The sequence below is a fragment of the Coffea arabica genome, chromosome 1e, assembly GCF_036785885.1.
Source record: "Coffea arabica cultivar ET-39 chromosome 1e, Coffea Arabica ET-39 HiFi, whole genome shotgun sequence".
Lineage (NCBI taxonomy): Eukaryota > Viridiplantae > Streptophyta > Magnoliopsida > Gentianales > Rubiaceae > Coffea > Coffea arabica.
The window spans coordinates 47553050-47575430 of record NC_092311.1 but is presented as its reverse complement, the minus strand read 5'-3'; the positions used below and the strand labels follow the sequence as shown (position 1 = coordinate 47575430).

The 22381-nt window shown below is 37.2% G+C and overlaps 2 protein-coding genes across 4 annotated transcripts; both read right to left on the bottom strand.

Moving 5' to 3' along the window:
* Positions 1–7816: 7816 nt before the first annotated feature.
* LOC113708608 (uncharacterized) lies at positions 7817–16711 on the bottom strand. Of its 3 annotated transcripts, none has more exons than XM_027231149.2 (15): positions 16543–16711; positions 16103–16211; positions 15649–15747; positions 14431–14558; positions 14177–14330; positions 13977–14086; positions 13749–13832; positions 13623–13671; positions 13344–13435; positions 12622–12760; positions 12450–12529; positions 10946–12369; positions 9781–9891; positions 8691–9510; positions 7817–8222 (listed from the first exon to the last, which is right to left on the bottom strand). In XM_027231149.2, exons 3-14 carry the CDS (start codon positions 15739–15741, stop codon positions 8945–8947), a joined length of 3030 nt encoding a protein of 1009 aa, XP_027086950.1. In that variant the 5' UTR covers positions 15742–15747; positions 16103–16211; positions 16543–16711; the 3' UTR covers positions 7817–8222; positions 8691–8944. The 3 variants fall into 3 exon arrangements, with proteins under 3 accessions (XP_027086950.1, XP_071915637.1, XP_027086944.1); XM_072059536.1 differs by lacking the exon at positions 16103–16211 and adding an exon at positions 8367–8414 and having other exon boundaries at positions 16543–16710; XM_027231143.2 differs by lacking the exon at positions 16103–16211 and having other exon boundaries at positions 16543–16709.
* Positions 16712–17321: 610 nt separating this feature from the next.
* Positions 17322–22123, bottom strand: LOC113708603 (choline monooxygenase, chloroplastic). Its single transcript, XM_027231116.2, has 10 exons — positions 21533–22123; positions 21297–21342; positions 20934–21069; positions 20370–20444; positions 20062–20274; positions 19711–19806; positions 19335–19456; positions 19150–19243; positions 17871–17921; positions 17322–17728 (listed from the first exon to the last, which is right to left on the bottom strand). Exons 1-10 carry the CDS (start codon positions 21864–21866, stop codon positions 17591–17593), a joined length of 1305 nt encoding a protein of 434 aa, XP_027086917.1. The 5' UTR covers positions 21867–22123; the 3' UTR covers positions 17322–17590.
* Positions 22124–22381: the final 258 nt, after the last annotated feature.

Sequence of the window (22381 nt, the reverse complement as noted above, 5' to 3'; positions counted from 1 at the left end):
TACGTCCTCACGTCAATAGTTCTCATTAGAGCTTTTAATAATTCATCAATACCTTAGGCGGTAAGTCAGTCAGTAATACTACTAGTCACTACTACTAACTGATGCTGCGTAGCTGGGAAGATAAATAAAATAGTAGTAGTACCATAATCACGCAACTAATGCAAACGTTATCATTAAATACTCCCTCCGTTCCATTTTGATAGTCCTATTTTTCTTTTTCATCTATTTCAAATTGTAGTCCACTTTCCAATTGAAAAATATAGAACCACCAGCCCAAGACTGGTAGCCACCACCAATGAATTAAGGCTTAGTGGGGTGGGAGACAAGGGTTCAAACCTTGCCTCCCATCAATTTGTCACAATTAAATGTGGCATTGCTTAAAAAAATCTACGCACTCGCCTGGCCCTCTCCCTCCTCGACAAAAAAAAAATTGAAAAATGTAGTTATGTTTTAATTTTGCTAAAATATCTTTATTCAATGTAGGTTGTTATTAGTATAAACTACCTTATTTAATATAGATTGTTAACCTATCCCACATAATACATTTAGATTTAATATGAAATATTGTAAAATAAGGATTGATTCTTTCTTGACCGTCAATTTAAGTTTCCATAAACCATTAATTCAAGTTTTCATGAATAATTAATATAAAATTGTACTCTATTTAATGTAAGGGTATTATAGAAAAATAGCAACCTAAATTTGTTTTTCCAACAAAATTAACTACTTTTTCTTAAAATGTATGAAAGAAAAACTAGAACTATCAAAATAGGACAGAAGAGTAACTATTATGACATCTTCAAGCACTACTTCCCTCCAAATTCTGCTCCAATTATTTGCTCTTTCTAGTTTTAGGTTATTATGTATGTAAAAAATCTGAATGGCTGTAAACCAAAAAAAAAAAAAAAAAAATATTCATACTCCAAGAAAGAAAGAAAGAAAGTCATGAATAAACAAACAAACAAACAAACATGTAGTACTAGCACACCAGTTTATCACTAGAATTAACAAGAGTGTGTGTGTGTTATGATACTTTGAGAAGCAAGCTTTTGTTCTCAAACCTACTTACCACCTCCTTTCCTTCAAAAAAAAAAAAAAACCTACTTAGTACCTGGTGAAGGGGGTGTCGTGTATCTTTTGTGCAAACCTCATTTAATTCCAACAACCGTATGATTACCAATTTGTGCAAACCTACTTAGTACCTGGTGAAGGGGGTGTCGTGTATGTTGTCAACTCTTTCTTCTTACTTCTTTTTTTCACATTATGGTCTTTTAGCACGAGGAAAATTGAAATCGAAAGGTATTCAGGAAAATCTGATGCTACAGTCCATTGTTCAATGGGCTAAAATGCTTCTCCTCTTTTTATTACTATCAACGGCCAGTTTCCCATCTTACAATTCTCTTCGTGTTTGCATTCGACAACTTCGGCTGGGGTTGGGGTGGGAGGGGAATTTGACTTTTGGAAAGCATTTGTTGAAAGAATTTTCAGCCAATTAGCTGTTGCTGTATAATTGGTCCTGCCTTTTTGTACCTATAAATATACCAAATTCTGTCGGGTAAATGCGTGACGTGCCAATTAGCTGTTGCTGTATAATTGGTCCTGCCTTTTTATACCTATAAATATACCAAATTCTGGTTTTTGAAGTTCAATCTGGGATTAGATTTAATTAATTCAACGAAAAGTCATTTACTGGAGTTGAAAAAAGACAACTGGCTCCTGGGATTGGATTCTTGGGTGGTAGTATCCCACTTAGTAGCAGGGTTCCCCCCTTTAGGCTAGTTATCCCACATCGTTTCTGGGGTGGGGTTTGGTTGGGTAGTTAAGTCCCTGGTTGGCTCCAAGAGTTGTCGGCTTTTGGAGTTCAATCTGGGATTAGATTTAATTAATTCAACGAAAAGTCATTTACTGGAGTTGAAAAAAAAATGCGTGACGTGCCAATAGGGCAATATCCCAAGTCCAATACAATTGCCTTTTGCCTAAGGTATTAAATTGCACACTCCGCTAAATAATTAAAAAAAAAAAAAAATTTCCGTGTAATAATATGCACTCTTTCCCTTTCTGTAATAGTACAAAAGTACACGAGTTTCTAGAAAAGTTCCTACACCATGGGACATAAAAATTGCTGTGGTCACCTCCTCATTAATGTCTTCTTTATTTCTGCAAAATATCGAACATTGTCATGGACATTACATCTCTTTGACCAGTTATTCATTAATAATGAATAATAGCTCGCATTAGGGGTGTTCATGGACCGGGTAACATGTGCATTAGTAATTTTGCTTACCCTAACTATTACATGTAGCGTGATTCAATAAAATTGTATTCCATAACCCAAATTTGTATAGCCGGTTAACATATGAATTGGTTCCAGTAGCATACACGGTAATCTAAATTTCATATGCTTATGAATTTAAAAAAAAAAAAAAAAAAGGGGATTAACAAGCACAATGATACAACGCATGAAAATTTGGGTCTACTTATTTTATTCTTATATTACTAACATAAATCTTCTATAAACATAGTTCCCTGCATAGTTTAGTCCTTTGTGTCTAATATAAAACACTAAGCAACCAGTGGATTAATGTTAATGTGGTGTCAAAGGCACCAGTCGTTTGCAGTTCATTGCGTAGAGTCTGGATGAGAGCGACCGGCGGATGGGTAGAACGTGAAGTTCATGCAGCTCGTATATCTCACAAGGGCAAGGGTCGCAAGGAATTTCTTGAATCTTCTTTACGAGCTTGGAAAAAAAGAAAAGAGCAAGATGTCAATAATAATAATATTACTAAAGGGGATTGGGTAGGTTATGGTTGGTAAGGCGATCGTATTTCCTTCAAAATTTACAGTATGCGCAGTTATATATATATATATATATATATATATATTTTACGCGTATAAGAAGAAACTTACTTATATAGTAAATTATGTCATAAATACGACAATCATATATAATTGCATTAAAATTCTAAAAGTACACGCCATGAGTAAATATAAATCGAACCTCCCAAAATTGAACTCCCTAAAAAAATATAAATCAAACTTCAAGAAAGGTAGTCTCCCTTCACTTTATGGTCTTACCAGGAGTAAAAAGTAGAGGCAAGTATTTACTCTTGGGCTGGCAACTATTTACAAAAGAAAATCTTGCAGAACACTGCTGTAATTTGTGGCTTTTTGGAGCGGAGCTGGGAACTGGTAAAAACTTGGCACTGCTACTTGTGTCGGTAAACGTGAGTCACGTGCACTGTAGAGCGTAGTAGACTCGTGCTCAACCCTGCGATTTCGGCTCTCTTTCTTTCGGAAGATGCAGAGAATTGAGACACGCAAAATCTTTTTGAATACATTATTATTAATTTGTTTGTACCTCCAAGTCTAAGCTCCTGTGGTTAGAGATAAGTGGACCAGGCGCCTGGCCCTGGCCCTGGAAAGGAATTGTTAAATACAATTTCCCGCATGGATTAATTTGCCACTTGTAGCAAGACTTGAATACTCCAGCATCCATTTGAAATTTTCTTGTTTTTTGTGACTTATTCTGAGGGGAAAAGGAGGGACTAGGCTCCTTCCTCTCTCTATTACGTGCTCTCTCTAATTCAGTTTAATTTGATTGATTAACCTTTCAAGTACGAGGAAGGGTGCATCATGACAGTTGCATTGAGAAATTCTTACATGGTAGTGATATCCGATGTTATGTTTGTTTATATATGAAAGAGGCTATGATTTCGGATTAATTTTGCATACACAAACAAACAACGTAAGAACTATATATATATAGAGGATGAATGTTCTGGCAAGAAAGAGATATTAAAACTTGAATGGATACTTGGCTTATTATTGCATAGAACACAAATCAGATAGACAGACAGTAAGTATAACACGAAAAGTTATAACGGAAAATCCTTTGATCATTTATGACAACCTTTTTAAGTAAATCATCCTGATATTGCACGATATGCATGCAGCTAGGTGAAGGATCATTTTCCGGGTTATTGTTTTAGGAGGAGTACAAATCGATATAGACAAGTTGGCAAATGTACATAATTTGCTGGCCTGTGTCGTGTGGATGGAGGGTCTGCTGGGGTTGTTATCCCGTGGTACCACAGCCTAGTGCTCTTATTGGCCTGGATTGGATTCCAGCTTTGGATTTTAGCTTTAATGTGCAATGTGCATTCCACTGTAATACCCTCCTCCTCCTCTGCCATTTTCACTTTTTCCGCCAAGGTTTCAAAGGTTTCCCTGTCCTTCGCCTCCAAACCTCTTTTACTGTCCCATGAAAAATCTCTTTCCTCCAGTGACAATACTACTGTTGAATCGGTGCCTTTAGATATCGATTGAAACGTGGTAGGCCCAAGCCCATCTGCTGGAATTTAAGCACTGACTGACTGTTCGTTCACACATTAATCATACGTCTGGTCCCTCTCCTGCTTTTTTTTGTTTGATTTTGTTAGGTTTGATGCTCAGATTAGGTGGACTTTTTGCTTCGTGGGGCTCTCTTAGATCTTTCTACGATCTTCCAAGAAACAAGAAAACATTTTGTATTTATGGCACTGAATCAGACAACCAAATGGTAGGGAAACTTGAGCGTTCCAAATTTGTCTCCTACGCTCGGGAATAGTAAATCTACAGAAAGACTAATTAAAGACTAAAGAGGAGAGCACATACTTAATATATGATTTAAACGAATGCTTTTTTATGCATCCAGAAGGTAAAAAATATTTACTCATGCGCATGGTATTGATTGATTGTGTAAAGAAGCATTCCGGTCCACAAAAAAAAAAAGAAAGGACCCATTTTAAACCAGTGTGTCTTATGGCTGTTGTGCAGACTAGAGGGCAGTGGTGATCTCTTTTAAGGAGACCAAAGTGCACCCACTGGAATATAAGCAATGATAAAAGCATTACCACTTTTACTATTTACTAACAGGAGTAAATACTCTGTGCAATCTTTTCATGCATCCTCCCAAGGTTCCTCCACTACTTGACAGCTTGATATCTTTCGAGGAATCCTTTTTCTTAAAGCGGGAACTAAGAATCTCTTCATCCGCTTCTTGTTAGATATTATGACATCCAAGCTGAGGAAAAGAGCCGCCACAAAGGGAACCACCATGCACGTATCGTGTATGTAACTTGGAGGCTTCACTACACAATTTCTCATGACACCAAGAATTGTGTGGCATAATAACACTTCGAATTCAGCTCTCCCCTATTTCGTTGTCTTTCATTTTTCTTTCCTTGGTTTCTCTAATGTTCATAAATCAGTGGCAATGGGAGAAGTAGTAGCGGCATTGGTAACATGCTCATCCTTGCTAATATTGGAGTAATAACCAACGTCAGAAAAAGGCATTTGTGATAAGCTGATACTCATCCTTGCTCATTTTGTAGTCACAACCAACCTTGCAAAAGTTATCTTGCAGATCAACAAAAACTACTGTACAAGTCTTTAAGCACATGGTACAAGTATCACAACTCTTAAGCATGTTCCATGTAGGAAACTTCTTTTTTTTTTTTTTTTTGAATTCTCTTAATGGATCTGCAAACGTTGGCTAAATTGCATGGATATAATAAAAAAATCTACTTAAGACCCAAAAAAAAAGAAATAAAAAGAGAAGATATCACCCACTTTTTTCATTGTGTTATTTCTGAGTGAAAAAGAATAAAATAACACTAGGCGTGTTTCAAAATTATTTCAGATATAATTATTTTACTTACGTCACAAACATATAATTTTTAATCACCTTTTTATAATTCAAATTACCACTTTATCTAACATATAACATATTATAAAAAGTACTACATTAATTATTTTGAATAATATTTTAAATAATTTTCTATCTAAACACAAGCCTTTCAATTTGGAAAGCCCCTACAGTTTGGTCCACTGTTGTTGAGCAATTCAGCAGCTCTGGATGTATAGGTTCGAATCACTTCTGCGTCTTTTGTGTCCTCTCTACCAACGCACCAACTAGGCCGCTTGCACTGATCAAACAAACTCGCATCAGTCGCATACAAAAAGGCTCTGGTTCAGGCCTAAACTCGTAACGACCTAAGCGCCAAAGCGCACCTTCACAGTGTAGGACCAATACCCAAATGCCATCACAGGCCAGGCCCAAGAATTGGTCCCCGTCTGCTTTCGCAATGAATGCCAAGTGAATTATATTTTTGGGAAATTTGTCAAATTGGTCCCTAATATTTTCACAAAAAACATTTTTAGTTCCTAACATTTAAAATCAGTCAGAATAGTTCCTAACATATAAATTATAAGCCAGTTTGATCCTAATGCTCGTATTTGCTCTTTTTTTCAGGCTAAAAATAGCACACCGGCATAATTTCAAGAGCAAAATTGAAAACATTCGTTAATCCATAATTTTGCATCCCTCAAACAATTCCACCGCTTTTTCAATTGCTTCTCTGCCTACTGCTACTTCATAATTTCTTCTTGTTTATTCTTGAATTCCAACTGCAGTTTCCATTCTTCTTGTTGTTTAAATCCCGAGACATTGGGATTTGTCCGCGAAGTAGCAAGAGAAGGGGGTCAGCAAATTGATAAAGCTGAAACAACCAAACTCCCAAAACTCTACCGAGCATCAATGGAAGGAGATTGGAAAGAAGCTAGTTGCCAATTTCGTTCCAATCAAAATGCAAAGATAGCAAAAATCTCCAACCTTCGCATGACAACCCTTCATGTGGCAGCTAGTTGTGGCCGGTCAAAGTTTGTGCAGAAGCTTGTGAAAGAGCTAGCTAAGGAGCAGCTTGAAGCCGCAGACCAACTTGGCCGAACTACTCTTCATCATGCGGCCTTAGCTGCAGATGTGGACGCTGCTAAAGCAATGATGACTAAGAACCCAATTTTGCCTTACCTTGGGGATGCGAACAATCATAATCCCCTCTTCTATGCTGCAAAATGGCGAAAGCCATCAGAAAGAAAGAAAATGGTGGAAAATTATGGATTAACGAATATTTTCGATTTTACCCTTGAAATTATGCCGGTGTACTATTTTTAGCCAGAAAAAAGAATAAATACGAGCATTAAGACTAAACTGGCTCATAATTTATATGTTAGGAATTATTCTGATTGATTTTAAATTTTAGGAACTAAAAATTTTTTTTGTGAAAATGTTAGAAGTCAATTTGGCAAATTTCCCTTTTTTTTTTTTTTTTTGCTTTTTAAGGACGAAATTTATGAATTTCAAATCCAATACACCAGTAAACCTTTTAGAAGTCTCGTGTATATTTTTACGAGTATAAAAACCTTCGACTTCAGTATTTTCATTTACATTGTTCGCCAGTATTCAATGATCCAATTGGTTATACTGTCCAACTCAATGTAGCCAATAGGCGGCGTGCAATGCTTTTGCACTTCAAACACATTTGATCATCTTCGAACCTACAAGAGAAGTTTCAACATATCTCGCAGTTCACACAGCAGATCTGCTTCCTCTTGTCTGCCAGCTCAGGAGTCAATGAAGGAATTGACTTCCCGTGTTTCTTCTTATTGATAGATGTGCAACTAACTTGATCACCCACAGCAATTCTCCAGCTATCTGAATAAGTAACTCTGCACCAGGACCTTTAAAACTTCCAGCCTGAAACCAAGAACACTCCAGCCCGACTATAAGCCTGTAGCCTTGTCACGCATTTTCAACTTATTAGCTTGCAACTCTTTCAAGTGTTTGCAATCAAAATGCAAGATAAAGCCTATGCACTGGGTGCTAGAAACAACATGCACGCCATCAAGAGCTGGAGAAACTAATTATCCGAGAGAGAGGCCAACTTTCCATTGACCATCGAATTTATTCTAAATATACGATTTTAAACGGCTAATAAAATGCATTCACAAGTATATCAATGCATATATAGATACCAAGTTCCCAAAACACCAAAGTCACATATTCGACCTTTAAATGAATAGCAAGAAAATAAAATTCACAACAGTTTCCAACAAAATCAGCTGCAAGTTGTACTTACAATATGGTTCGCAGTCTTTAATCCACCCCCCCCCCCCCCCCCCCCCCCCCCCCAAAACAAAAAAAAAACTACCAACTCACCAATTAGCATTATTTTCATTTCTGGTCAACTTTACCCCTCCATCAAATTATCCACAAATTCCTTGGCTATTGTACATAGAACTCTAGAACTCCTTAGTAGTACAGGAGAACAACCTGAAATCGCAATATTCCAGCAAAACCTCTCTTTCAACCTTCACATGTAGCCACAGTCTCGGCATTTCTTCATCTGCAATTTATAAATACCATGAGAAGGACAAGAAACAATTTATGCAACCTATGATATCAGGTAGACAACAGATAACTGCATACAAACATAATAGTCATGAAAACCAATTTAAACTAAAAAATTCAAACACATGGCCAACTTAACTCAGATTTTTGCACATGAGCAGAACCAGAAGATGCACAAATTCCATTGCTGAAATCCACACAACACTAACTTTTTAAACTCACACATTTAAATAGGTAACCAACATAAAAGTTTAAAGAGTTCATTTAACATTAATGCCAAAATGTCAAATCCAAGGATATTTTTTCCCAGATAAAAATAATTTAGAGATTCAAGAATTACACATCCTCAGATGCACAAACCAACCTACCTACCCATCCACACACAAGTGCACTCAGATCAATCGACATTTACAGTCCCCAAAATATTGGTGCTCTAAAAAGAACAATATACATGTATACTGACCTATTGGTTTCTGGATACCCTGTTGACTGGGTTTCATCCTTTACCAATCGGAATCAGCCAGGTAAGACCTATCACACATCAGCTTCGTCTTGCTAAACACAAAGTCGCAAAGTTCCTGAACCAGTCTCTTAAAGTCACTGTTAAGCAAGCAAGTTGGAAGCTATTGTATCATTACTAGACCACTGTCCATTGGATCACATCTGATCTTGTTCCACCATTATGGCCTTCACAGGCCAAGAGTTCCTTTGATTCTACTAAATTCCATATGTTCTGTTGTATAAATCACCTTGGCTGGGCATGCGTAACTTGGAATCCTCGTACCCAGTGTAGAATTTATTAAATCCCAACCTTTCGGGTCTAAGGAGTTCAGCCATTCCCAAATTATTTGCACTCTGAACATCATTCCAACCATCCCAGTGGCCATTTGACATCAAAGGATTTCTAGACTGTAGAAGACTGACTTGTGAATATGGAGATATGTTATTCACCATCGATTGCTCCATTAACCTTGAAGGACTTCTAAATGAATCAGCAAAAGAAAAGGCATCTCCCATATCATCAAGTCTATGATTCTGATGAGCGGAAAGAGACCTTTGCATCAACAACTGAATCCTTGTATTATCTTCAAGGGTATTCAATTGAGGAGAAAAACTTGATCTCATGTCTAAGCCAGAGCTACTAAGGCTGTCTGGAAGCCTCCCTTTACCAACAGCTAAAATTGCAGGATCCATAAACTCAATATCCCCATTGCTCATAACATTTCCAGGCTGCATTGGCTGATACTGATTTCTGAGTGCAGAGGTGTCAAGCATAGGGTGCCCTGCATAATAGTTGGCCAACAAAATGAATGACAAATTTCACCTTTTTGGCCAAGAACCTCAAAAATTGCTATTTCTTTCTTGGGATAAGTGGGTGAGCATGAATGTGTCTGTATCGAGTTTTTCCCCCCTTATTTTCTTGGGATAACTTGGGGTATATGAAGTGACCAAAGAAGAAATGTAAGCCCGTTCTTAAAGAGGCTGTATCTACTGTGTGCGTGCGTGCGTGTGTATGGGGGGGGTTGGGTAGGGGAGAGAGTATATGAACTCACCGGAAAATGAGGTGCAAGTCTGATCGATTCTCTCATGAGACATAAAACCTGGGGGTGGTGCTCTGCTTGGTGTTGAAAAGCCTGGAGGCGCTGATGCCTGAGATCTTGAAACTGTGGAAAGTATAAAAACTGTATATTTTAGCAATGAATGATGACATTTAAGCAGAGACGGTAAGAGAGAAAAGTATAACAACATGGGAGGGAAAATCATGACAGATTAGAAAGTGATAGACGACTAATGTCGTACTAAACATACATCATTCCATAGCATTATCAAAACAAACAAGATAACAAGCTTATCATTCACACAGACACAAAGACATGCATCCATTTTGTACTACTACCAGCCAAGCGGAGGGAGAGCAATAAATTCGAAGCAAACAGTAGTAGGAGGTGGTCAACAGAAGTTCTGACCAAACACAAGCTAGGTGTAAAAGAAACCACACATTAAATACATGTGTAGAAATGCTAGGAAAAAAAGCTTCTAATTTATAATAAACATGAGGCACAACTGAGCAAACTACTAAAAACCCGGACTGTTGAATATTTTCCTCCTTTTTTTATCACCTTTTCTCAACAACATTCTCCTATGCAAGTCAGATGCCAGGCTTCTATACAGAAGTTCATCGGTTCATCACTGCTTTGTTTTAAGGGGCCAACACACGAGAATGGCATGTGAATTGTGAAGGAGACATTACTTGATAACAAAGATATAATAAGTACAGCAGACAAATGTACGTACAAATAAAAAGTTAAATAAACAAAGTGGAGCTGACACTTCAGTTGAAGCTCCTAAACAAGATTCTCATTACTATAATATCATAAGAGAGTGAAAATTCCAATTAAATACCAGAAATAAAGAAAATAGAATAGATTAAAAATGCCTTCTGACATGAACACAGAATGAAAGAGGAAACACAGACAAAGTCAGAACTGATAGAAATGGATGTCAGAGAAGCAAGAAATAGCATAGCATGAAACTCAGCAGAAGTGAGCTTGTTAACCACAGAAGTATCCTACACACAAGCCCAATTAAATGACGATGTATAGGATTTCTATACCTCATGCAACTGGACATGCTCTGAATTAAAACTTCTTCGTCAAGGCGGCAATCAAATGACACAATAAAGCACACTGTATCAATCCAAGATGAACTTTAACTCACCTGGAAGCTTGCTAGAAGTGATAAGAGAATGACTGCGGGCAAAAATATCAGGTTCCTCAGCATTTACCAATGACATACCATTTCGAGTGCCAACCTTATCTAAATGGATGCTTGCTTTATTCACAAAGTCATGGCCGGAATATTGAGGCCTAAAAGCTTGACCAATATATCCAAGAGATGATTCACCATCAGCGGCATGATTCATAGGATCCTCCTCTCTTGCAAAGGAGAACCTCGACTGATTGCTTTGCTGTACTTTCCAGGGGCTCACAACTCCATGGGAGCCTTCTTGTCCATCAATTTCACCCAAAAACTTGGCCAAATTCTGAGGTGAAGTTAATGATGATTCATCCCAAGAATCAAAGTCCAACGATAAAATATTTGATATTATGCTGCTCTCCCCCATATCTAAAGCAACATTGTGGCTGGCACTCAAAACTTCACTATCATATCTCCCAATATGCTTAGATTTCTCAGCATTAGTAAAAAAATAAGAATGTTCAACATTATTGGCCAAAGACGCAAAACTGTTGAACTGATTCTCAGGGTACCCGCTAGACAAAACTGGAGTACCAGACAACTGCAATACGGAATCAACTTTGTTATCTACAACATGAAGATCACCATCACCATTGAAAGGACCACTCTTCAGAGGAGAACAACCTCTATGGTTTAGCGATGAAAGTAAAGAATGAGAACTATTTGGTAAGTAACTAGCATCACTGATAACTTCAGGATCCTTCAGTCTCTGGTCTTCAAAAGATAGCAAGTCATCTTTTTCTTCATGCGAGGCAACTTGCACTCCTGGAGTTTCGGAATATTTATTCCTTTGAAGATAACTATCACCGTTAGATTCCACTGCATTCCCAGTTGTCTGAGAAGTCAAAGGTTCTCTTGGTTCTAGGTAGATTTGTTCTACCCCACGACATTTATCATCAATGGCCAATGACAACATATCACTGGATAAAGTCTTAACTTTTTCATCTATATCGTCTTTTAAATCTTTCACTGAACCAGATCCAGAGGATTCTGAGGAGGTGTCGTCAGAGTTAATGACTTTAGGAGACAAAATGACATGTTTATCTTTATCTTTAGATGCAGGTAAGCCATATAGTTTGCTGCTCGTAGTTGCAGTAGTAGGATTACTAGATCGGCTTGGGACATCAGACATGGTAGTTGGAGAATCTGAACCTAAATTCTGTTTAAGAGGCTCCAACATCTGCTTGCTTTCCAGTTGAGTTTTATTATTCTCTTCAGCAGGAAGCTTCTTCCCAACCTCAGCATGGGACAGAGGAATGTGATTTGAGCTTGCAAGAGCTGTAGAGAACGTAACTGGCCCATTACAAGCGTCAGATTTTTGCTTTTGTGGTCCATTGGAAGATGGTAAAATAGATGTCAGCTGATTGTTCAAAGCACGTGTTCCCCTGCAAAATCACAAAGTCCATTATTGGTTCCTCATCCTCATGTAAATCAGAGGATAATGCAGATCAGTTACATGGCATACCATGAGGCTCCAGCCGGAAGAGCAACAGATCTCCCAGAACTACTATTCGGTGGTGAACTTTTTGTACTGCTACTTATATTCTGCAAGACAAAGGCAACACTATTGTTATGACAAAATCCCGTATACCCCCAGAAATCTCAAGTCAGAAATTGTAGACAGCAGAAAATCTTACATTTGTAGAAGTTTTACTAATTGGTTTGCCCGAGGAAGCAGAAATGTTATTGCAGTAATCATCTGCCGGTGGTGGTAAGACATTTCCCGAGCGCCGTTGCAAACTATTTGTAGCACCCGTAATTTGTTGAACTCTACTCCTTTAGAATCACCATGTAAGTTAATGTGATGTCCCACTGATGGTAAGAGAAGTACTAAACAGGAGCAAGACACATAAAATCTTGAGTTGTGAACCTTCATATGATCATCATACAAATGACCTAATAATTATGGCACACTTCAGGAGATACCAGATAAAGGCATGTTAACCATGCATAATGTTCACACCACAGCTCAGGCCTCTTTCAGTCTAGCAGTTAAAGTACCATGAAAAGTACGTCCATTATTCCTAGGATAGAAAGTATCAAACAGAAACTCTCCTTCCCTGCCGGTCACCATGAGTATTAAAAGGTTCTAATTGTTCAAATTCTTTCAGTGCAAGGTCTTGCAAGGTTGACAAAATTAATGAAATATCAAAACTTGTAACCTCTTCACATAAGGTATAAGATAATACCCATCAACTGCAATCGTTAAAGATTATCAGACATTATCATAAGATATCCCTCATATAAGCAGCTCCAAAAAAAAAATTGCCAAGTAATTCCATATCTGCTATAAATGAGGGCACAAATAAACAGGCACATTTTACTAAAAGACAAGGAAACTCCACTACTAGAAAACTACCTTGTAAAAGCTGATATTATTTCATCTTTTGTGAAACTGTCCTCTTGTGAACCAATTTCATGCAAGTATAGACAGTCAGGGTTGCTGCAAGGCTGAAACAAAGGTTCAAAGATTTACATCAATCCATTTTGAGACACACTGGATGGAAAAGAGTACAAACAGAGAACAAGGCTTGGAATACACGACTGAAATGATAAAGAAAAAGATACATCAAGACACATAAAACCTAATGACAATTCCTACTCAAAGTTGAATAGAAGTTGCCTCCCAATACCATACCACATTTCGCAGCCACGCATGACAATATTTTGTGGTTCCAAAACAAGCCCTGCAGCAATGAACATCAAATTATTCTCTTGCACATCAAAAGCATGATCACATTTCTTAATTGTAACAATTAGCCACCTTAAAGATCTGCCCTCCAATATAAAACCATGTACTGACTGAATACAGCGAACTGCTTCATCTTCTTTTGAATATGTAATATATCTAGGTAAAAGAAGAAAACAAAAATAAATTATTTGCCTAACAAAATATCAAGAACCAGCTGTCATATATAATCAGTTAAGGATACAAGTCAGAAACAGACTCAAACTTAAAAGCAAATTTAGGTCTTAGAAAGAATACACTTACACACTGCAGGTATTATTTGCAAAATGTTGAATGGTACCAGCTGCTGTACGAGAGATAGACACTTTCATAACCTTGCCATACTGACCAAAATATTCTTTCCGCTGGAGAAGCTGCATCACGAACAACAGCACCAATCAATCAATGTAAAGATACAACCGGGAAAATGGGATGGAGGAGGAGATAAGAAACAGAAGCTATACTTCCTCATCTGCTAAATTAAGAGGCAATCCCACAATATAGACAAGGTTCCTTTGGATAACTCGCACACTGCTAAGTTGCTTCCTTCCTTCAGAATTTTTAGTTTTCCCCTTTTGTGTTTTGAATTTTTTCTCCATATTCATCTCAGCCACCAACCTATAACCAAAATGACCATGATAACAGCAGAAAAGCAGCTGATTATTGTTTTTTGATGTGGCAGAGTTCCCAAAGCACTTCAATTTGTAAAGATAATTACCTTTCACAATTTGCTGCCATCCCAACAATCTTTTCCTTATTATAAGGAGTACGACATGCTGGACACCGACCTTCTGTGTCATCCTTCTCAGCCATGTCCATTATATGATGCCAGCACCAGACACAGATCTGAAGAGATGAATGCCAAGCATCAAGATGTTGACAGCAATCACTTATCAGAAAAATAAAAGGACTTTGATGATTAAGAAACTATTTATGAAATATTATAAACAGAGTGTGTGTTCGACAGCCCAATCCAATAAGCAGGAAAAAAAACTGTCTCCTTGCATTACAGCATTCTGTCTTCCTTGTCAATTAAACTATGTTTTATGTAAGGGTAGGGAAAGAGGTTGTTCGGGACTACACCTTTCAATCAAACGACTTGGCAAGATATCAAAAACTTACACCATTACATCTTTCATGTCTTATTTTCAGGAAAAGTAAGCAAGTAATACGAGGATATTCCAGTAGTTTGATTAATTTGAATCTCACTTAATATCTGATAGCCCACCAGCAGAATTGCTAGACATCCATTGGTCTCCACCAAAATTTGACATCCCGTCTAAGACAAACCAATGCATTTACAATCTTAATTATGGAGGTGTTTGCTTGTATGTTAAATACCTCTAAGCTTCAACTTGCAATGGCAGGATTAAGAGTAAATTAAAACCTCCTAAACAACCTAAACTCAATTGCATCTGCATGACTTCTAAAGTTGCCATCATGCCCTCAACTTAAGGATTCAACAGAACACATTAAAGGCAATACAAGATCATAGTTTCGTGCCTCTCTGCCTCAGATCCATCAGTTGGGTGGCAACTTTAACAAAGCACAGGCCATACAGCCACTTGTTCTCTATGGATACCATATGGACAGATTAGAGCAACAAGTCAAGCAAATATAAAGATCCATTAATGCCACCAACGGATACCAGTAACAACAGGTGAAGGAAAAACCAGGCCACTCATAATGTAGTAGCACTTCAAGAACAAGGTGAGGACTTTATAGTGAATGTGAAGGAAACTATGCCGTAGGGGTGAAATGTTCCGCGACAATTACACAACATTGACTTCATAGTGGTTCTGCAACTCATATCAGACCACATACTGAAAATTCTTATCAAAAGAATATCCAAAAAAATAAGTAATAAATATGTGACAATCTCAAAAAGCTTCCAAACCAGTAAAACAAAAATTGGGGAAAGGGAGCAAATTATAACCTCATAACCACACTTGCAAGGCTTGAGTTGCTGATCTGTCAAATCCATTTCCTCAGCACAGAGAGGACAGGTCCTTTCTCCTTCGTCGCTCATGATTGCCTAGACAAAAGCATCATATCAAAAGTTTGCATAAATCAAAAGAATAACCATAACAATTGCAATTCACCTAAATTCCATATGTCATTCACTAAAAGAATATAAAATTTGAAATACATTCAGCAAAATTCAAATGCTTAAACCCATGGATGCTATCAGAATAAGAAGCTTGCAGTAAACAGCAAAAGTTTTCAGACGATCATTAATTTTACTGACATGCAACACCGGTTTGGTGCTCATGCCATACACAATTTGGAAATTTCGGCCCACATTGATGAGCTAAACCACACTATGGAGACCAGAGGCAATAAAGACTTGAAAAATCCCACAAAAAGCATACTAGTCGCGAGTTTCTGACCTGAAGTTCACTTCACTTTCCTAAATCCAAAGTCAGACCGTTAAAAACTTATCCACTAATCTCGAATCCAAGAAGAGATCGTCAATCTTCACCAAGACGAAATTAAAATCTGTATAACAACTAAATTAGTGTACAACCAACCGATTCCTATAAAAAGCGAAACCTAATAAAAAGACAAAATAAAACAAATCTTATAATCAGACAACCGTATGCCAAACCAGAGTCAAAATCCAAGCCCCATAAAAATAATCAACAAAATCAAAATCAAAATCAAAAAACTACTGATAAGCAACGAGTAAACTGAAAAAAAAAAAAAGAATTAATGCAGATATCGATGATGAGGTTCAATCGGGGAAACAATAACCATGGGGATCTGAGACAAAAGAGGGATAAAGGAGAGAAATTAGGGTTTTTGAGACGGAGTATTGGTTTAAGCTTACAGTGATGACTTTGCTTGGATTGGATTGGATCGGAGAGAATCGGAGAGAGAGGGAGAGATGAAGATGAGATTTTGCCCTGTGAGAGAGAAAGCGAGAGGAGGAGAAGAAAGAGAGAGCCACCACAAAACAATAAAAAGAGAGCAGATGGGGAGTAAGGGGGTCGGCCTCGGGTTGATGGGTTGTTTTATGCAGGTATAATTTCGGGTTTGGATCCGGAAATTTTAATCGGGTTTTGGAGGTTTTCTATTTTCATATACTTTTGGGAATATTTGCTTTCCTTTAACTGGTTTGATAAAAATGCTATATTATCTTTCTAGAAAGTAAAAATAGTTTTGATTTTGACCACTATAAAATTACTAATAAATTATGGTTACGCTAGCCTTTTACATACAAGTAGATAGTAGGAAATTTGAAAAAAAAAAAAAAGGACAGAGAAAGATAGAGAAGGAAGGTATTGAAGGGTTTAGCTAGGAATTAGCAGGATTTTCGTACACATTCAGGGCTGTATATGGTAAGAAATCTAATGAGATGCCTATATGCAGTCATTGTTGTGAATCTAGCCCAAAAATACATTCAGGGATTTTTCTCTTTTCTTTTTTTAAGTGAGGGGTCTTTTTCTTTTTATTTGCTTTCAAGTAAACATGGCATTTTTCTTAATTAACGTTCGGAAAATTGAACCTTAATCCAAGTTTTTTTTTAAAAAAAAAAAAAAAAAAATTATCAGTTGAGCTACGGAGATGGAGTGTCACCAATTTTAATTAGCACTACTAAAGAGTCCATTTGGATTGAAATATTTGATTACATTGAATTTGGAGATTCGGTGCATCAATCAAGGCACTTATCTCTTCTTTCAAATTTTGAATGATATTTCTCTTGACCATGAATTATGGAAATACATTGGCAGTGATCATTAGATTCATCGCCTGTACCATATCATCATAAACATTTCATTTAAACTTTTTACACTGCATGCTTTTTTCTCCATGTTCTGCACGAGACTTCAAAATGGTCTGTTGATAATAACAGTCGCCAATCTGAAATAGAGCTTCTAGTTGCAAAGATTTTCGTAGAGCAAACAATGAAAATGATGCATGGGTTTCTCAACAGTAGGAGCATATCGGCCACAGCAGTATGCCGGCGACTCAATGCCTCTCTGGACGGATTCACACAATATAATGTCTTCCACCTGCAAAATTCCGACCAGAAACACACACACAGTACAATTTAGCAGATCCATGATTGCCTCAAAAAAGGTCAAAGGACGCATCACTTCGAACATATGTGACAAGCACAGGTTTCTTATTTGATTAGATATGAATTGGATGTACCTGAACTCTCTCACTCTCTTTTAAGCTTCTTTCTACAAAATCATGGTCATCCTGAGAAGAAATGAAGGTGCATTAGTAAAATCCCAGCAGCAACTAATCAGTTTAAAATCCGATTACTTGAGAAGCCCATATGTAAGGTGATAGAGCCTTCCTGAAAGGAAGCCATCTCATAACCAGTGTAACTTTGAAGTAAGTACCGTGACCAGAAATGGCTTCCGGTAATGTTCCAAGTTCAATTATATAATTGCTAAGAAACCAGCATGCAGGTTTGATTCGTACTCATTTTTTCTTTATGTAGTCATCAGGCAATTCATGGTTGCTTCACTAATATTTCCAACCAAGAAGGAAAAAAAAAAAAAAAGCATGCCAAGAAGACCATCAAATTCTGGGGGTGGTAAACCAATTGATATTCAGTAATAGCGTCTGCTCGACCAACATAATCACCCGGAGAACTAGCATCTAATTCTGCTAACAAATGGTTGCGCTAAGAAATTCTCAAACTTCTTCTCTTCATCCTACAGTTAAATAACCTTCTACTGATGGCTATAACATCCTGACAGTTCTTTGGAAACCGTTCCAATCAATGTTATGGTCTGATGTTGAAGCGGGAAAAAATCTATAATAGCATGTGTACCTTAGGCAAGATAACCACAATGTACAAATTTCATGCAGATATAGGACTTCTATACGCTAGCCTTTATATAAATTCTGCTAGTAGAAGTTAACTAAACTTCTTGCAGTTTTGCTACATTGGTGGAGAGATTCCATTGTGTCTTATAGGTGAAAATCCCAGAGTGCCTTTGAAAGACTTTACGGATTCATATTTGGCTCTCTTTTCCACAATATATATCTGATTTTCTCTAAGTGTCCAGTACCTTGCTGCCAATTCCTACAACTCAAATTTCTCGATCAAATCTTCTGTACCAAAATGTCCAGCTAAACTAAGACCACGTTTCTTATCAATATCTTTCTTTGAAGGAGTAGTTGTATGGCTGCCCTCCATTTAACGAGCCAGACTATATTACACTGCAAACTTGCACCAGAGTAATCCTTTAATGCTATTCAAAGCAAAATAATCTGTGTACTTTTTAAATTGTGTATGCATCTTTCCCCAATTTGAGATGCTCTTTATATCCCAAATACATCCAATTTGACACAAGCATGCCACTGTTTATAGTTAGATTTTCTGGCTTTGCAGTAATGATAGTGTGATTTAGAGGATTCCACAATCAGTGGTTGAATAAATTCCAACGTAATGACTTATCAGAAGGAAGTCTACCTTAAGAGATGTATCAAGAAAGTAATCAAATATCACTTGACATTTCCGAGGCCCCAATGGTACAACCAGATTGGTGTCCATCCAAGGTCCATACCTAACAAGAAGATAATGCATTATCTGTATTCAGGTATAAATTGACTATCAACAAAAAGATGATAATAGGAATGGTACATCTTAGTACTGACCTATTAACCATGAAGTTTGGATATATGAAAGCATATAGAGCTTTTGAGCCAAGTCGATCGAAGTCTGGTGCACTTTCTGTGGCATCACCATCACATTTTTGGATGCTAACTTTTTCATATACCTTTACAGTTGCATTTAGAAAAACATATGTTAATACCAGATAGAAATCATTGACACCTTACATAGGTGCGGACAATTAAGAATTACTCTGGTTCAAGATTGACATGAAAAACACGTTTATTAAGAGAATTACAAGCATCCAGAGACAGCACGACCAGTGAAAATCTTGAACTAGCTATAGAGCAGAAAGATAATAGAAAACAACAGACAGAAACAAACAGAAGGCCATAAAATGGAATCCAGTAGAGAGCATACTATGCTGGAGTATGACTCGAGCTTAAGACCAGATGCAAGGCCTTTATGAGCATATGGTACGTGATATCCCCCATCTAAGTAGTTGTCACAGAAAACCTGCAAGCAAAGAACTAATCCATGAGCAACAACCACATAAAACTAAACAGAATTTGTTAAAATGGGCTTCTTATAATTTGACAAAGGAGACACCAAGATTCGATGTATATACTAAGCAAAAAAACCAACTCAGACAGAATAGAAGGGTACAGGGAAAACACCAGCCTGGTAAGGAGATCTCATCTGAGAAAAAAGCAAGTGCAAGAAAGTAAATCCTAAATCACTAATTTCAACAGAAAGGTGAAGATTACAAACTTTCCAGTTGCAATTAATGGTATATTCATGTCGGCAAAGAAACTTCAGAGAAGAGTCATTTATTCTGGTGCTCAGTAACTCTGATGAACTGCCCAGCCATTCATCCCCGACAATGTTGCTCTGAGATTCTTGCTGAAGCAGATTTTCAGTCTCAAAGTTGAGAAGCACAAAAGGTCCCCATATTGCCACTCTCAAAGGAACAAGTCCCATTTCCTATACTCCATAGGCAGATATATTTATTAAAACACCACCAATCGGTGAACATTTGGTGCAAAAGTTGGAACTTTTATCAAAAGAAATTTCCTTACATGTACTCTGAAGTTTTTGATTCCTGATATTCTATTTGCCTTGAGGAGTGTACCATCCAAACCATATGTCCACCCCTAGGGGAAAAAAAACAGAGAGATAGCGTTTTATTGACCTAGATCAGTAAATTTTTTATAGCATAATAAAAATCTGAAAGTTGTAAAGCACACTTTAATAAACGTGCTAATAGGACTATGTTCCTAATGTTTGATTAAAAGTCTTATTTATCTAAGGATAAAATACACCTCCAGCCACGACATAGTCAATGAAATCATAGTAGCAAGTAGACTCATAAACAAATATTTGCGGCGGTTAAAACAAAGACATTCATTAAAGAACTTAGATCCTTACAAAGTGTTTTTAACCGATTACAAACAGCTAAGGGGTCTGCACTCTCTGTCCCAAAACAAACATGAGCACTGTACACAATCCCAAATGCTTAAAACTATAACGACAATCAAAGTATAAACATTTATCTTGTATATGAGGAAAATCACCACATGATGCAATTAAAAATTCATTCATGCAGTGACTGAACCAACTGATTTAGGAACCTGTGAACTCACATGATATGGGCAAACAAAACAAGATTTCTGCCCACTTCCAGACGCAAGAAGCGAGGCATGATGTCGACAAACATTGTGAAATGCATGTAACTTTCCATTACCATCCCGGCACACCACATATTCAACATTTCCCAATCTGCCATAGGCCCATAGTTCACTTATTAGCTAACTTTTGAGAAGAAAGCATTCTCATTCATGGAATTTTGTACCTTTAAAAGATAAGCTAGAAATTTTAACTTCACTTTTTAAAATGGTCCCAAATTTGGGCAAACGGATTTTCACAAGCTAAGAAACTGTTGCATACAAATTAGCATGCAAATCCAGAGAGCATATGCTCTTATTAGAGACAACGACTTTTGTTACCTGCCAGTGAAATACTGGTGGGGATCTTTAATCTGCTGAGTATATCCTATCACATTAAAAAATAAAAATAAAAATATTAACATATAAGTACATGAAACAACCGAATAATAGAATTAGCCTTTCGCAGCTAATTTGAATCTGGCTGCTGCAAAATCTGAAGAATATTGAAAAGGGAACGTCCATCTAAGAATCCCGCGAGAAAAAGTTAATGTTTTAAGGAAAAAAAAAAAACTTACCAACGGCCTGCCACCCTCTGTAGAAGACTTGTTGGAGTTCAAGAGAGTGAAAAGAAGGATCAGTGTACCAAGAGCTAGGTGGGGTCAGAGCTTCCTCTATCGGGATTTGGGGGTTGAATTGTTGGATTAATGTTTGAGCTTCTTTGTCCAGAGATGACGAGACTGTGAAAGAACACTTGTATATGGGATGCTTTTTGGGTTTGCTGAGATTGAAGCTGCAGCAAAAACTTCGTGGGCCAATTTTATAAAGGTAGTGGAGTGGAAATTTGTTGCTCGGGTTCTTGATTTCAACGAGGAAGGAGGAAGTGATTGACCTCTGAATCATTATTGCCATTGAAGGTTTTATACTACGACACCAGGGCGTTGCTATCAGTCTGCAGCAGGCACCGTTCTTTAAAATAGAAAAAAAGAAATCAGGCGCCAGTTTTTGGAGTTTACTAGATTAGTTTTTGTATACCTTATGGGGCTTATTTGGATTGCTTTCTAACGTTGAATTTCGGCTTTAAAAAATAAATACTCCTATGTATCAAGGAAAAAATCCGCACTAGCGTATCATTTCTTCAATTTGCCGTCTAAATTCGTCAGTTTCTTTCTGTCTGGATCTAAAGTACGGGAAATGGTGTCCAAGCACCTGGTTCGTATTACTTCTATCATCTAGGTGTCTTAACAAATTTTTTTTTTTATCGACCTTAAATTACTTGCTGGACAATATTACACTTGGAATAAGTAAACGTAATACTCAGAAGTTGTTTTTTAACTTGCACAAATTGTTGTGAACATGACTATCCAATTTCCATCAGTCACCAAAAATCATCCAAATTTAGTTATAAAGAAAAATAGTCAAGTAAC

What these genes read in the sequence shown, in the direction of transcription:
- LOC113708608 (XM_027231149.2), bottom strand. Translation starts at nt 15,741, where the DNA reads ATGAGCGACGAAGGAGAAAGGACCTGTCCTCTCTGTGCTGAGGAAATG. An exon ending in ATGGCAGCAAATTGTGAAAG is followed by an intron (nt 14,331 to 14,430) that starts GTAATTATCTTT and finishes TTTTGGTTATAG; the next exon opens with GTTGGTGGCTGAGATGAATA. An exon ending in TTAGTAAAACTTCTACAAAT is followed by an intron (nt 12,530 to 12,621) that starts GTAAGATTTTCT and finishes TTTGTCTTGCAG; the next exon opens with AATATAAGTAGCAGTACAAA.
- LOC113708603 (XM_027231116.2), bottom strand. Translation starts at nt 21,866, where the DNA reads ATGGCAATAATGATTCAGAGGTCAATCACTTCCTCCTTCCTCGTTGAA. An exon ending in CAGAGGGTGGCAGGCCGTTG is followed by an intron (nt 21,343 to 21,532) that starts GTAAGTTTTTTT and finishes TTAATGTGATAG; the next exon opens with GATATACTCAGCAGATTAAA. An exon ending in TCGAGTCATACTCCAGCATA is followed by an intron (nt 19,457 to 19,710) that starts GTATGCTCTCTA and finishes GCAACTGTAAAG; the next exon opens with GTATATGAAAAAGTTAGCAT.